Source organism: Podarcis pityusensis (assembly GCF_964106645.2).
Source record: "Podarcis pityusensis genome assembly, chromosome: 18".
Lineage (NCBI taxonomy): Eukaryota > Metazoa > Chordata > Lepidosauria > Squamata > Lacertidae > Podarcis > Podarcis pityusensis.
The window spans coordinates 10,283,502-10,298,363 of record NC_138043.1 but is presented as its reverse complement, the minus strand read 5'-3'; the positions used below and the strand labels follow the sequence as shown (position 1 = coordinate 10,298,363).

The window sequence follows — 14,862 nt, the reverse complement described above, 5'->3', positions numbered from 1 at the left end:
TCTCTGGGCAGGAACGAATCTGCTTCCAATTTGTTTCTTGGAGAGATAACAATCCCCAAAACAAGCAACTGGCGCTCTGGATTCCGGACTCTTTCAAATGCTGCTCTGCCTCCTGATCTCGGACGGTTTAGTTCCCATTACTGTTCCTAAAATCTGGAAGGGGCCTGAAATATACTCAGAGTCGAGAGTGGATTTCATGCTCTTTATTCAGCTCATAGTGGTGAGGAGGAATGGAAGTTCCCCCAGAATGTCTGCTTTATATACATTATTTACACAATGGGCCCCACGTGATTGGCTAATTCTGGGATTCTCCTGTGGGCCAATCAGGTTGCGGATTCACTTCCACCTGGAGCTGGATTGGGTGGCTCCTGTGGACCAATCAGACTGCTGCATTCTGAATCCTATTGTTCTAGGGCCAATCCGACTGCTGCATTCTGGATCCTATTGTTCTAGGGCCAATCAGACTGCTGCATTCTGAATCCTATTGTTCTAGGGCCAATCCGACTGCTGCATTCTGAATCCTATTGTTCTAGTGCCAATCAAACTGCTGTATTCTGGATCCTATTGTTCTAGGGCCAATCAGACTGCTGTATTCTGGATCCTATTGTTCTAGGGCCAATCAGACTGCTGCATTCTGAATCCTATTGTTCTAGGACCAATCAGACTGCTGCATTCTGGATCCTATTGTTCTAGGGCCAATCAGACTGCTGTATTCTGGATCCTATTGTTCTAGGACCAATCAGACTGCTGTATTCTGGATCCTATTGTTCTGGGGCCAATCAGACTGCTGCATTCTGGATCCTATTGTTCTAGGGCCAATCAGACTGCTGCATTCTGAATCCTATTGTTCTAGGACCAGACTGCTGTATTGTGGATCCTATTCAACTCAGTACATAACATGGCCCTTAAAATGGGCGATTGTCCAGGCCTAGGTGGTCTTAAGAGAATGTCCAGGCTTAGGAGGACTGGCTGGCCTAGTAGGCCTCGGGGATTTTTCAGGCCTAGTAAAGGAAAGGTAAAGGAGCCCTGGATGGTTAAGTCCCGTCAAAGGCGACTCTGGGGTTGCGGCGCTCATCTCGCTTTCAGGCCGAGGGAGCCGGCGTTTGTCCACAGACAGCTTTTCGGCTCATGTGGCAAGCAGGGCTAAACCGCTTCTGGCGCAACGGGACACCATGACGGAAACCAGAGCGCCACCGTTTACCTTCGCGCCTAGTAGGTTCTGAGGATTGGGGGAGCCTAGTAGGCCTTAGGGAATGACTGAGCCTAGTAGGCCTCAGGGATTTTCCAGGCCTACTAGGCCTTGGGGATTGGCTGGGCCTTGTAGGCCCCAGGAATTGGCCAAGGATTGGCTGGGCCTAGTAGGCTTCAGGGATTTTTCAGGCCTAGTTGGCCTTGAGGATTGGCCGGGCCTAGTAGGCCTAAGGGATTTTCCAGGCCTACTAGGCCTTGGGGATTGGCTGGGCCTAGTAGGCCCCAGGAATTGGCCAAGGATTGGCTGGGCCTAGTAGGCCTCAAGGATTTTCCAGGCTTAGAAGGCCTTGAGGATTGACTGGGCCTAACAGGCCTCAGGAAGTGACTGAGCCTAGTAGGCCTCAGGGATTTTCCAGGCCTACTGGGCCTTGGGGATTGGCCGGGCCTAGTAGGCCTCAGGAATTGGCCAAGGATTGGCTGGGCCCAGTAGGCTTCAGGGATTTTTCAGGCCTAGTTGGTCTTGAGGATTGGCTGGGCCTAGTAGGCCTCAGGGATTTTCTAGGCTTAGAAGGCCTTGAGGATTGAATGGAGCCTAGCAGGCCTCAGGAAATGACTGTGCCTAGTAGGCCTCAGGGATTTTCCAAGCCTACTAGGCCTTGGAGATTGGTTGGGCCTAGTAGGTCTCTGGGATTTTCTGGGCCTAGAAGGCCTCAGGTATTGGCCAAGCCTCGTATGATTTAGAGCAGTGTTTCCCGACCTTGAGCCTCCAGCTGTTTTCGAACTACAATTCCCATCATCCCTGACCACTGGTCTTGCTAGCTGAGGATTATGGGAGTTGTAGTCCAAAAACAGCTGGAGGCCCAAGGTTGGGAAATGCTGGTTTAGAGACTGACCAGGCCAAACCATGGACTGGCCGGGCCTAGTAGGCCTTAGAGTCTGATAGGGCCTAGTACTCCATCTTAAAGATTAGCTGGCTGGTTGACCTGGCCTACTAAGCCTCAGGGATTGACCAGGCCTAGTATGTTTTAGAGACTAGCCAGACCTAGCCGGCATCTGGATTTGTCAGGCCTAGCAGGTTTTCGGGATTGTGAGTGGTTTGCCCCAAAAAGCGCTGTGGGGGGACAGAGGAGAAAGAAAGTCTGCCTCACAGCCGTTTCCCCTTCAGACGAGAAGCCGTGGAAGGGCCGCCCGTGGTGGCTGCGGGCCTTGAAACCCTCCCCAGCGAAGACGCTGAGCAACTTCACCCAACGGGGGCAGCTTCCGCTGAAGAGGTCGGTCAGCACGGAGCGCTACGTGGAGACCCTCGTGGTGGCCGACAAAATGATGGTGGGGTACCACGGCCGGCGGGACATCGAGCAGTACATCCTGGCCATCATGAATATTGTAAGTGTTATAACCAAGCACCCAGCCAATGGTTCCCATTCTGGGAACTCTGGGCCAGCGGTAGGATGTGCAATGCAAACCTTAGTGCTTCCTGAAGTCCATATACACACATCAACTAACTCCAATTTGGATAATTATTAACTCCGGTTATTGGAGGCTGACTCCAATTTGCCAAAGGTCTGCCTTTGTTTAGCTGTTTGTTTTCATTTGGGAAATGGATCTTCCTATATACATAGAAACGTAAGGCTGTCGTCACGCAGCTACAAATTGCCTCAACACAATCCTGGATTTGCATGAATTCAGGGCGAGGGAGGAGAGCAAAATGGTGGCTATAAATGAAAGCAGAGGTTTGAGTAAAGCAGGGATGTGGGGCTTGAAGGAGTTGTGAGAGGATGGGGTTTGGGTGAGATGTAAAGAGGGTTGACAAGAGGGGTGCTGGGGTTAGCATGGGGTTGGTGGGGGTAGCTGAGCAACAGAAGTAGGGGAAGCAGCCCCGTGTGTATATTTGTGTGTAATATATTTCATTAATTTAATTGCTTCCTATGAAGCATCTTTTAAGTTATACACACACTACACACACACACACACACACACACACACACACATATATATATATATACACACACACACACACACACATATAGTATAGTTATATGTATATACCGTATATATATAAACTATACACAAAATAGGGCATGCTTTCAATTAAACCAATTACAGTTGTAAAAAGCAATTGCATACCCTCCAACATTTCTCCGATTAAAATAGGGATGTCCTAAGGAAAAGCAGGACATTCTGAGATACTTGGAAACCAGGACGGCTTCTGTAAATGCGGAAATGATGCTGGAAAATAGGGACACTTGTACGGTTTGCAACTTCATGTACAAAAACAAATGCAAATATATTAATAAATATTGAGCACTAGGACCTTGCTTTATTTTTAAGAAATATTTTAGCTCACTGTAGAGTATCTGCATTGTGTGCAAAAGGTTTAATCCCTGGCATCTCCAGATAGATAGAAACTCTGGAGAGTTGCTGCCAGTCAGTGCTGACTTTACTGAGCTACACTGACCGATGGTCTGTCTTGGTTTAAGGCAGCTTCCTCTGTCCCATTGAGAAAGATACAAATGCCCATCATCGTTCAGCCTCCCCCAACCGTCTTGTTTTTTAACACTGGTCTTTCCTTGTTTCCTGGAGGTCAGGTTGCTAAACTTTTCCAAGACTCAAGTCTGGGCAATATTGTCAACATACTGGTGACCCGGCTCATCCTACTGACAGAGGACCAGGTGAGGGGGTGCCCCTAGAGAAAGAAAGAGGGACCAGGGCTGGTATCACTGAGAAGCTTCCCCAGACAATGATGGTGGCAAAAAGTGGGAACAGAAAATGGCGGTGGTTGCTTGCTTGCTGCGTCCTCTCCCTGGCAATAAAGTGGGGGAAGAGGAGCATATTTGCAGAGGAGGTGATAAGAGATGTGCTATAGGTTTTGGGGGGACCCCCCCAAACCCTAGAAATTAATTAAGCTGGCTGGGGGAGATATCTTGGACTCCGTGGCTGCACTGCTGTGGGGGACAAGCCCCTCTTGAAATAACCATGCTGTAAGTTCTGGACTCCTGCCACACAGACTGAAGGTGTAAACAGGCGAGTAAACCATATTTCTTAAAGCTGCGACGGTCTCTGCCATGTCTCAACCCTCCAAAGGAAATAGACGCTGGGTAAGTGCCTGAAACCCCATGTGCCACGGGGCTTTGTCTCCCTGGTCTTGGTGCAGCCACAGAAATGCCCCAACGATACTGTCCAGGAGGTCTCAAAGAGTGGGAGAATTTGATACATTTACACTCTCTGAAACCTTTTCGATTCTCCCTCTTCCTCCAGCCCACCCTGGAGATCAACCACCATGCCGGAAAGTCTCTCGACAGCTTCTGCAAGTGGCAGAAATCCATTGTGAATCGCAATGGGAACGGGAACGCCATCCCGGACAACGGCATCGCCAATCACGACACTGCCGTTTTGATCACCAGGTATACCGGAACCATGTTGGTGGTAAAAGAGCAGTTGGCTCCAAAGTTGAAACATCTTGTTTCATCCTGATTGTGCGGGGGCGGGGCATGCTACTGGCACACCAACCTCAGACTGCCCCCCGGACATCAAACCCTCCACTCGCCCACTGTTGAGAGGGCGGTTCAATCCTCCCAGCCCCAGGGAATGCATTGGCCAAGCGGACTCCAGCAGGATTGAATGCTGCCCATCAGTTGATGTCACCCAGGGCTGACAGGTGGGCGGGGCTGGGGGAGATGGTCTCGTGGGCCACGTTGGAATTATTTTAGGGGTAGCAGGCATTATGGGGGGGGCAGAACCAAGTTTCCTGCAAAGCAATTGGTTAATCAAGTATTTCTATTTATTTACTTGATTGGGGGTGGGCAGCTGCCCCCCCCCTGCACACCCATGGCTATGTCCATGTTTGAACCCCTTGCAAGCTGAGATTCTCTCGCAACCCAGAAGTTTCTCTGTCTTCGTGTTTGTTTGTTTAACATAATTAAATATTTTTTATTCCATTTTTAAGAATAAGAGCAGCAAACATCACTGTTTTCCAAAATAAGAGCTATAAAACACCAGAACTGGAATTTCCATAATAGCTGTTGTTGTTGGCATCTGTCTGTCATGAGAGACAATGGAGTGTGCCTCCGAGGGTGAAGTCAAACTGCTGCACTAACAGCCCCCAAGTGACCTCCCCGGGGCACAAGCCTTGGCAGTGTGTCTGGAGGTCCTGGGCTGCCCAGATGACAAGACCCCCATTGTGGCCTCACTGGTGTGGCCCAAAGGAAAGCAGAACAAGACGTTTGGCACCAGCTTGGCTGCAGGAGTTGCCAGAAACAGGCGTGCAAGGCACCATCCAACTGTCTTAGGGACTCCGGTCCGTTTTTGTGGAGGGTCTACTCCTGAGTCTTTTCGTCTCCCAAAGATGTCCCGGCCACAAGACAGCGGAGGTTTAGGGTCAGAGTTTTCCTTCTCCTGGGTGGGCTCCCTTCCCAGGTGGACGAGCCCCACCTGCCCTTCGTTTATTTGCTGTGCTCAGTTGGCAGGATGGAATGTGCCTTAATTGTATCTCCCTTCTTCTCGCACCTGCTTTTTAGATACGATATCTGCATCTACAAAAACAAGCCGTGCGGGACTCTAGGTAGGTAGGAAGCTTTTCCCACTAAATGCATTTCAAACGCTCTGCTTCTGTCATCACCCCCCCCCCCCCCAGCTTTAGAGCAGAGTGGGAGACATCATTTCAATATCAGTTTGTGATGCAACCTAGGACAGATTCCAGTTGGGGAGAGGGTGGACTTCGCTACAAACTACCCTTCCAGAGCCATGTGCAGATCAGGATTTTGGATCTCGTGGCTGAATCTGCTTTGACATAACGTCTCCCTGTGACAATGCTCTGCTTCTCCCAGGACTGGCGCCCGTGGGTGGGATGTGTGAGCGGGAACGGAGTTGCTCCATCAACGAAGACCTCGGCCTGGCGACAGCTTTCACTATCGCCCACGAGATCGGCCACACGTGAGCAGAGTTCAGATCTGATTGTGGGGTTGATGTGGAAATTGTTTGGTCTTGTGTCTGGTTAATGTTTTGCTTAATGCTTAGGGCCACTTCTGCTATGTTGCAGTGTTCTGAACCGCAGGCCTGAAAGAGGGCTTGTGGGAGGGGTTGGGTGCAGGGGTACCAAAGATGTCAAAGACATCCGAATGGCCAGGTTAGGCTCTCTTACTTGTTGGTCAGTTTTCTCAGGGATACACTCCCCTTCTTGCTGATCGATTTATTCCAGGATAGACTCCCCCACTTGCCAGCCAGTTTATTCCAGAATAGACTCTCCACTTGCCAGCCAGTTTATTCCAGAATAGACTCTCCACTTGCCAGCCAGTTTATTCCAGAATAAACTCCCCTACTTGCAGCTCTGTTTACTCCCAAGCAGGCAGCAAATAATCCTGTTTGGCATGTTTGGATTTGATATCCCTCTTTATCACTCCCCGAAGGAGTCTCAAAGCGGCTAACATTCTCCTTTCCCTTCCTCCCCCACAACAAACACTCTGTGAGGTGAGTGAGGCTGAGAGACTTCACAGAAGTGTGACTAGCCCAAGGTCACCCAGCAGCTGCATGTGGAGGAGCGGAGACGCGAACCCGGTTCCCCAGATTACGAGACTACCGCTCCTAACCACTACACCACACTGGCTCCTTCTTTCTCTGGCTTCACGCTTCTCCTTCCAGGTTTGGCATGAACCACGACGGCGTCGGAAACAGCTGTGGTTCCCGGGGGCAGGAGACAGCCAAGCTGATGGCGGCTCACATCACCATGAAAACCAACCCTTTTGTGTGGTCCACGTGCAGTAGGGACTATATAACCAGCTTTCTCGAGTAAGGGGCTGCCTGTTTTCCGCTGTGCGTCTCCAAAGCATCGCACACACCACCTCATTACTTCCATTTCCCCTGTCTCTTTGTTCCAAAAGTTTTCCATAACTGGCCTTTAAGTGGTGGACACAAAAATGACACAATGGGCTCCTTTTGCATGCTGGGGGGTCTTCTGGGTTTACAGTGGTACCTCGGGTTAAGTACTTAATTCGTTCCGAAGGTCTGTACTTAACCTGAAACTGTTCTTAACCTGAAGCACTACTTTAGCTAATGGGGCCTCCTGCTGCTGCCGCGCCGCCAGAGCACGATTTCTGTTCTCATCCTGAAGCAAAGTTCTTAACTTGAAGCACTATTTCTGGGTTAGTGGAGTCTGTAACCTGAAGCATATGTAACCTGAAGCGTATGTAACCTGAGGTACCACTGTATTTATTATTTGGGGTCCTGCTTTCCGTACTTAGTATTGTTGTGCATAAGAATATGAAGAGTCCTGCTGGATGAGTCCAGTGGCCCATCTGGTCCAGTATTCTGTTCACCCAGTGATCGATGCCTGTGGGGAACCAGCAAGCAGGATTTGAGCAAAAGAACAATCTTCCCTCCTGCGGTTTCCAGCAACTGGTATTCAGAAGCATTTGCTTCCTCCAACTGTGGAAGGAGAGCGCAACCATTGTGGGCAGTAGCCATCGATAGCCCTTCCTTGCATGATTCTGTCCAATTCTTTTTTCCCCCCAATTTTTTTTATTCATTTTATATCACTAATAACCAACACAAATAGAAAAACAAACAATACAAACAAATTCTTGTCTTATCCTTATTTTTTCTAAACATTGTTTAGTGAGCTTCCCCCCTATCTGATTTTCATTTTACCTCATCTTTAGCAGTTTACATATATCATAATTCTTAACCATTTTTTTATCACACTTACTTTTACCATTAAAATCTTCACATATTATCCCTTACAAATAATACTATTTTAAAATACGCTATCTTCTACTTCTAACCCTACAGCCTATATCCACTTCCAAAGCTTTTCTAAGATTTAAATAGTAACATATTTTTTCAAATATTTTTTAAACTTCTTCCAATCTTCTTCCACCGTCTCTTCTCTCTGGTCCCAGAGTCTCCCAGTCAGTTCGGCAAGTTCCATATAGTCCAATCCTTTTTTAAGGCCATCTAGGTTGGTGGCCATTTCTTTCCAACGATCAGCTGGTGGAGCATGAGACTCTTAATCTCAGGTTCATGGGTTCGAGCCCCATGTCAGGCAAAAGATTCCTTCATTGCAGGGGGTTGGACTAGATGATCCTCAGTCCAACTCTACAATTCTATGATTCCACGCGTCTTCTTAGAAGGGGCCCCCATCCCTTAGAAGTAGGATTGTCTTGTGGGGGGGTCATTCCAAGCCCAGGTGTCGGCCATGGCGGGCAAGGCCAGAAGATGCAGAAAGCAATGGCACAGCCCATCAACCTCATCTTCAGATACCTACAAAACAGGTTCAGCATTCAGGTAGGACTGTATGAACAGGTGAACACAAGGATAGAAGGCTGTGTTATTGGATTTGAACTTGATTCTGGATGATGCTGAGGAGATTCACTCCAAGACAAAATCAAGGAAACAGCTGAGTCGGATCATGTTCAAAGGGATTAATATGACTCTTCTACTGAGCGTCTGTAACTAGAAATGGCTATTCAGTGTGTTTTGTTCCATTGCTTCAATCTTTAAAACTATAGATTAAAATATGTGGTGGTTTAATGCTACCACTCCAAATTCTACTTTAGGTGTCTGACGGAATCACAGAATCATGGAGGTGGAAGGGACCACAAGGGTCATCTAGTCCAACCCACTGCAATGCAGGAATCTTTTTGTCCAACATGGGACTTGAAATGACCCTGAGATTAAGAGCTTCATGCTCTACCAGCTGAAGAATGAAGCCAGTTACTTAGTCTGTGCTTGCATAATTTCCAAAAAAATTTCTACGCTGATGTGGAATTGCAGCTCTTTATAAATAAAACTCTTCTTGCACTCACACCATCAACCCTTGATGTCTTTCTCCTTTCTTTCTCTCTGCTGCTCCAGCTCTGGGATGGGCCTCTGCCTGAACAATGCTCCACCCAAGCAGGATTTCGTCTACCCGACGGTGGCCCCAGGACAGGCTTACGATGCAGATGAGCAGTGCCGCTTTCAGTACGGAGTCAAATCTCGCCAGTGTAAATATGGGGTAGAGAGCCTTCCTGCTTTTACTCTTGATTCCCAACGTGGAGGGGTGGAGGGATGGGCAAGGCATTTTGCGCCCACTGGCCAGCCTTTAAACCAGCCACAGCCCTCAGCTGCAGCACCAGCGTCAGCCAAGGTCCACTCTTGCAGTAATCAGGAGTGCGGGGCTGAAATCTGCCCTTCGGGTTGTTGTTTTTAAAAACAACTCTCCTTCTGCGAAAGAGGCTTCCACCTTTTCTGCCTGGTTCACAGGGCAGTTGGGAGTTTCTGGAGAGACTTCTGGACATTTTTAGGCAGGTGTATGTTTCGTTCCCAATAAACATTTTCCCCAGGCAATATGTCCTCTGTGCCCCACAGCCTTCCTGGGTGACCACACTTCCTGATGTAGAAAAAGCTGCTTCGTGGGAAGCACTACCAATACAGTTCTTTACATGTGGTTCCTTCATTGCAGGGAGTTGGATTAAATGACCATTGGGGTCCCTTTCCAACTCTACCATTCTATGATTCTGTGACTGAGCTGTGATTTGATTGCACTGTGGGCACCTGGGAAGACTGCAGAGCTCTCTGCAGAATGAATGGAAGGATGCTTCCAAGTGTATTTCAATTTGTTGGAAGCTGCCCAGAGTAGCTGGGGTAACACAGTCAGATGGGCAGCATATAATTATATTATTATTATTATTATTATTATTATTATCATCATCATCATCATCACCCCTTGACCACCTCAAAAGGAATACAGTCGTACCTTGGATCCCAAACGCCCTGGAACTTGGACCTTTTGGCTCCCAAACACCACAAACCCGAAAGTGAGTGTTCCGGTTTGCGAATGTTCTTTTGGAACCCGAACATCCAATGTGGCTTCCGCGGCTTCTGATTGGCTGCAGGAGGTTCCTGCAGCCAATCAGAAGCCAGGATTTGGTTTTCAAACGTTTGGAAGTCGAACAAACTTCTGGAACGGATTCTGACTTCCAAGGTACGACTGTATATTAACCCCTGCACTCCACCCATGAGAATTCCACCAATTTTTCCTCTCCACTTTGATGATTTTCAAAAGCAGTCTTTTTGCTTATTAATGGATGGGGAATGGTGAGGGGGTGGGGTGGGAAAATGGAATCACAACCTTCTTCCTTTGTAGCCCTTCCTATACCCCAAGGGGCTCCTCACAGCATGATATAATTCGAGGCAACCCACTGACTTAAATGACTCCACTGAGTAAAAGCATCATTTGACAGATCCATTGATGTTAATGGGTCTACTGAGTTTGGTGCAGTTTGCTACAATCCATTGACTTCAATGCAGAGCCGTAGCTGCAGGGGGCGGGGTGTCAAGTTTTTTGCCCTGGTTGAAGCCTCCAGAGGAGAGACATTGAGGCTCCTAGCCTGTGTACGTGTTCTATGCAAAAATCATGATGCAGGGGAAACCATGAAACCAGCCAGTGCCTTTACATAGCTCCTTACAGTGGTGCCTCGCAAGACGAAATTAATTCGTTCCGCGAGTTTTTTCGTCTTGCGAATTTTCCGTCTTGCGAAGCACGGTGTCGGAAAAGTTTTGGAAAAGCTTCAAAAATCGCCAAAAACCTCAAAAAAGGCTACCGCACCGCTTTCTATGAGTTGCTCCTCGAAGTCAAGTCGCAATTGTATTAACGGTGTTAAGAAAAAGGAAACAAACTTGCAAAAAACGCAAGACGTTTTCGTCTTGCAAAGCAAGCCCATAGGGAAATTCGTCTTGCGAAGCAGCTCAAAAACCGCAAAACCCTTTCGTCTAGCGAGTTTTTCGTCTTGCGAGGCATTCGTCTTGCGGGGCACCACTGTATTTCAGACCTTGTGATATATTGTGATGTTTAGCTGGTGATGTATCACGGTGTTGAAAACCAGGTATCTCCCAGACCTAGTCTCCACAGAGACCTGTTGTGTTTCTTTAATCCTTCCTTCAGTCTCCAGTCATCAGTTGCCACCTTCTTCCTTAGTCCAAGACGTCACGTAGCACCACCAACCTCTGCGACCGTGCACCCCTCCTCCCAGCTCCGCCTGCGCCCCCACCCACCCACTGGTCCTTCTTCTCCTCCTCCTCCAGGAAGTCTGCAACGAGCTCTGGTGCCTTAGCAAGAGCAACCGATGCATCACCAACAGCATCCCGGCGGCCGAGGGGACCATCTGCCAGACTAACACCATCGAGAGGGGGGTAAGAGGCAGGGTCACCCTTGCTGTACCCTAACCCACAGCAGCGATTCCTGCCTTGCAAGAGGGTTGGACTAGATGGCCTTTGGGGTCCCTTCCAGACGGCCAGTTTACCCATAATCACGCAGTCCTGCTGAGGTCAGACGCATGGACGCCAGCGAGGCGGGGGGTGTTGTTGCTGACCGGTGGGTCTCTCTTCTTCCCTCCATCCTCTGTATCCACCGCCAGTGGTGCTACAAACGGGAATGTGTTCCTTTCGGCACACGGCCAGAGGGTGTGGACGGAGCCTGGGGGACGTGGTCGCCATGGGGAGAGTGCAGCCGGACTTGTGGGGGAGGCGTCTCCTCATCCATCCGCCACTGCGACAGCCCACGGTAAGTGGACACATGCATAAACACCCAAGACATCCCCCGTGTTCCCTGGGACGGCATTTTCCATGTCTTCCTCCTTTTCTTTCTTTCAAAGGCCGACAATCGGTGGGAAATACTGTCTCGGGGAACGGAAGCGTTACCGGTCTTGTAACACTGACGTGAGTAGCAAGGGATTCTGGGATGGGAGGACGGTGGGGGCAAAGGAATGGATTGTTACGAAAGTTGAGCGCTACCCCCCACTCTCTGCTGAGAGGCAGCAAGATCCCAAGGGGTTCTGGGCGTTCACCCAGGATCTGTGGTCTCTTGGAGAACTGCAACACGGTGGAGATTGCCATAGCTTTAAGAAATGTGGTTTATTCCCCTGTTTACACCTTCAGTCTGCCTGGAGGGAGTCCAGATCTTACAGCATGGTCATTTCAAGAGGGGCTTGTGCAGCCCTGGTGTCCAAGGCATCTCTCCCAGCCAGCCTGCAGCCAGCCTGCCCAAGATGGATCCCAGCCTTTCTTCTCTCCCTTTCTTCTTCCCAGCACACCTTGCTGAAAAGACTCTTTTCCTGTCACCTCAAACACACACACCCATCACCTTGGCACCGTCTGCTTCCCCAGGCCACAGAATTCCTCTCGGATGGCACATCAACACCTTTTGTCATGTTAACAGATTTGCTCTTTGTCCTGAGCTGCTTGCCACTGGGCACCCATAATCTAGGGCCCAAGCCAGCGCCACTATTGACAGATTTGCTGTTTGCTAGGCCAGCCAGGCTGGTTTGCAGAAGCCAGCCTGGGGATTCCCTGTCTGGCACAGCTCTGCAGATTGTACTTTCATCCACATCCCAATTAATCGAAATCCTACCATTTGCCTCCTGCCAACCTAGCAGTTTGAAAGCACGTCAAAGTGCAGGTAGATAAATAGGTACCGCTCCGGCGGGAAGGTAAACGGCGTTTGCGTGTGCTGCTCTGGTTCGCCAGAAGCGGCTTAGTCCTGCTGGCCACATGACCCGGAAGCTGTACGCCAGCTCCCTCGGCCAGTAAAGCGAGATGAGCGCCGCATCCCCAGAGTCGGCCACGACTGGACCTAATGGTCAGGAGTCCCTTTACCTTTACCTTACCATTTGTCAATTTCTAGGGTTTAGGAGTGTCTCCCCCCCCCCCACACACAATCAATAACTGTATTTTGGGTTCTTGTTTTGAATGTTTATGTCATGAGCTGCCTGTGATCTTCGGGTGAAGGGAGGTATACAAATTTAATAAATATTAATAATGATAAGGCAGAGTGAGTCACATGTCTTGGGAGGCAGATGTGAGAAGTGACAGCAACTCCCAACCTTATAGCTCAGTCATGGAGTGCCTGACTTGCACCTCCCAGCAAAGTCTTTCAGCTGTGGGGTCCAGAATGCACCACCTCTGTTAATGAATGTTAGAATGATGTTGGATAGAAACTAAGTGGTTTTCAGCTGTAATACTATAAGGGAATATGAAAAATGGATTATTAATAGATAAAAATTTAACCTTACAATATTTTAAGATTAAAGACTATTAAGATTAAAGAGGGTAAGGATTTGCTGAACCAACAAACCGAACTGGAATACAAAAAAGGGAGGCGTGAGGAGGTCCGGGAAACAAGCTAATGAAAAATAAGTAATGGAAAGATTGAGTTGTTTTTAACCATTTTTATTTTGTATTTTTTTCTTTTTCTTTTGTAATATTTTGAAAATCTCAATAAATATCTTATAAAAAACAACAACAGAATGCACCACCTCTGCTTCCAGGCATTAAAAGAAGCAGCACCCCACAGCCCCAGAGAGCAGATAATAAATTTGGCGATCTTTCTGTGCCCCCACCCCAGGACTGCCTACCGGGCTCGCAAGACTTCCGAGAACTGCAGTGCGCCGAGTTTGATAATATCCCCTTCCGAGGAAAGTATTATACCTGGAAGACGTACCGAGGAGGTAAGGCTGTTTCCACACACCCACCCGGGGGGGGGGGCTTTCACCCATTCCAAATCCAGCCTCTCTGATCTAGTGGTTTGAAATTGCCATCTCTCCGCAGGAGGCGTCAAGTCCTGTTCGCTCAACTGCCTGGCGGAAGGTTTCAACTTCTACACAGAGAGGGCGGCAGCCGTGGTGGATGGAACACCCTGCCGCCAGGACTCCAACGACATCTGTGTCAATGGAGAGTGCAAGGTGATTTTCGAGCGCTGTAACCACTCCTCCTCGCTGCCCGTAGGCCTCCGAATGACTGAGGTTTAATGGGCAGCTTCTGGGACCGTCTGGAGGGGGAGGTTGGTCCACTTTCTCTACAAGGAAAGATTTATGCATTGGGGGGCTTTTCCATTTAGATGGCCATGATTTAAGGCCATAAGAAGAGCCTACTGGATCAGGCTAACTGAGGGGATTAGACAAATTCAGGGACTATAAGGCTATCAGTGGCTGCTAGGCATGATGGCTGCATATCACCTCCTGGACTGGGGCAGTCTACCTCTGAATCCCAGTTGCTGGGTGCCACAGGAGGGAGGTTTGCTGTGATGGTCAGCTTCTGCTTGCAGGCTTCCCAACATGGGCATCTGGTTGGCACTTAGTTTCTGGCGATTCACAAATAGAGCCTTCATGGGCAGAGACAGTCTACCTTAGAATGGTGGAGAGCAAGAGAAGGCTATTACTCTCACATCCTGCTTGGGCTTCTTAGGGGGGCATTTGATTGGACACTGCGAGGACAGGAGGCTGGACTAGATGAGTCCCAGCTGCAGGTTCTTCTTAGTTTTTTATGAATCACAGTGAGAGGCACAGGGCTTGCTCCTTTATCTCCTGCCTGCGGGCATCCTGGAGGAATCTGGCTGGCCACTGTGAGAAGAGGATGCTGGACCAAACGGGCCATTGGCCAAACCAAAACCAGGCTCTTGTCTTCTACCATTTCTCTTTAGAAAGGCCTGCTTTCTTTTAAGGCTATCCCGGTTGGTGCTCATTAGGGCTGGGCGATATATCAATATATCGTCCAAAACCGGTTTGAAGATCATACCATGATATCAGTTTCTTAATTTTTGACCTTGGCAATATATCGCGAATCATGATGTGTGTATGTGCTATGCAAAAATATTGATGCGGGGGAAATCCGTGAAGAAGAAGAAGAAGAGTTTGGATTTGATTT

The 14,862-nt window shown here is 48.8% G+C and overlaps 1 protein-coding gene and 1 pseudogene across 4 annotated transcripts in view; both read left to right on the top strand.

The window, feature by feature from the left end:
- The window catches only part of ADAMTS10 (ADAM metallopeptidase with thrombospondin type 1 motif 10), a 43,356-nt gene that overhangs the window by 15,489 nt on the left and 13,005 nt on the right, over positions 1-14,862 (top strand). Inside the window, exons 1-13 of one of the 3 annotated variants that reach the window (XM_080988777.1) lie at positions 1,097-1,212; positions 2,357-2,574; positions 3,777-3,860; positions 4,447-4,592; positions 5,706-5,749; positions 6,015-6,120; positions 6,826-6,972; positions 9,037-9,178; positions 11,248-11,355; positions 11,580-11,725; positions 11,817-11,880; positions 13,565-13,667; positions 13,768-13,901. In XM_080988777.1, coding sequence (XP_080844903.1) covers positions 1,173-1,212; positions 2,357-2,574; positions 3,777-3,860; positions 4,447-4,592; positions 5,706-5,749; positions 6,015-6,120; positions 6,826-6,972; positions 9,037-9,178; positions 11,248-11,355; positions 11,580-11,725; positions 11,817-11,880; positions 13,565-13,667; positions 13,768-13,901 — 1,482 coding nt within the window. In that variant the 5' untranslated portion in view covers positions 1,097-1,172. Of the gene's footprint in view, positions 1-1,096; positions 1,213-2,356; positions 2,575-3,776; positions 3,861-4,446; positions 4,593-5,705; positions 5,750-6,014; positions 6,121-6,825; positions 6,973-9,036; positions 9,179-11,247; positions 11,356-11,579; positions 11,726-11,816; positions 11,881-13,564; positions 13,668-13,767; positions 13,902-14,862 lie in introns of those variants that run through there. The other 2 variants (XM_080988775.1, XM_080988776.1) reach the window with 2 other exon arrangements.
- On the top strand, positions 7,728-9,025 carry LOC308467514 (small nuclear ribonucleoprotein E pseudogene; annotated as a pseudogene). The gene has a single exon. The product of its transcript is annotated as a small nuclear ribonucleoprotein E pseudogene (transcript).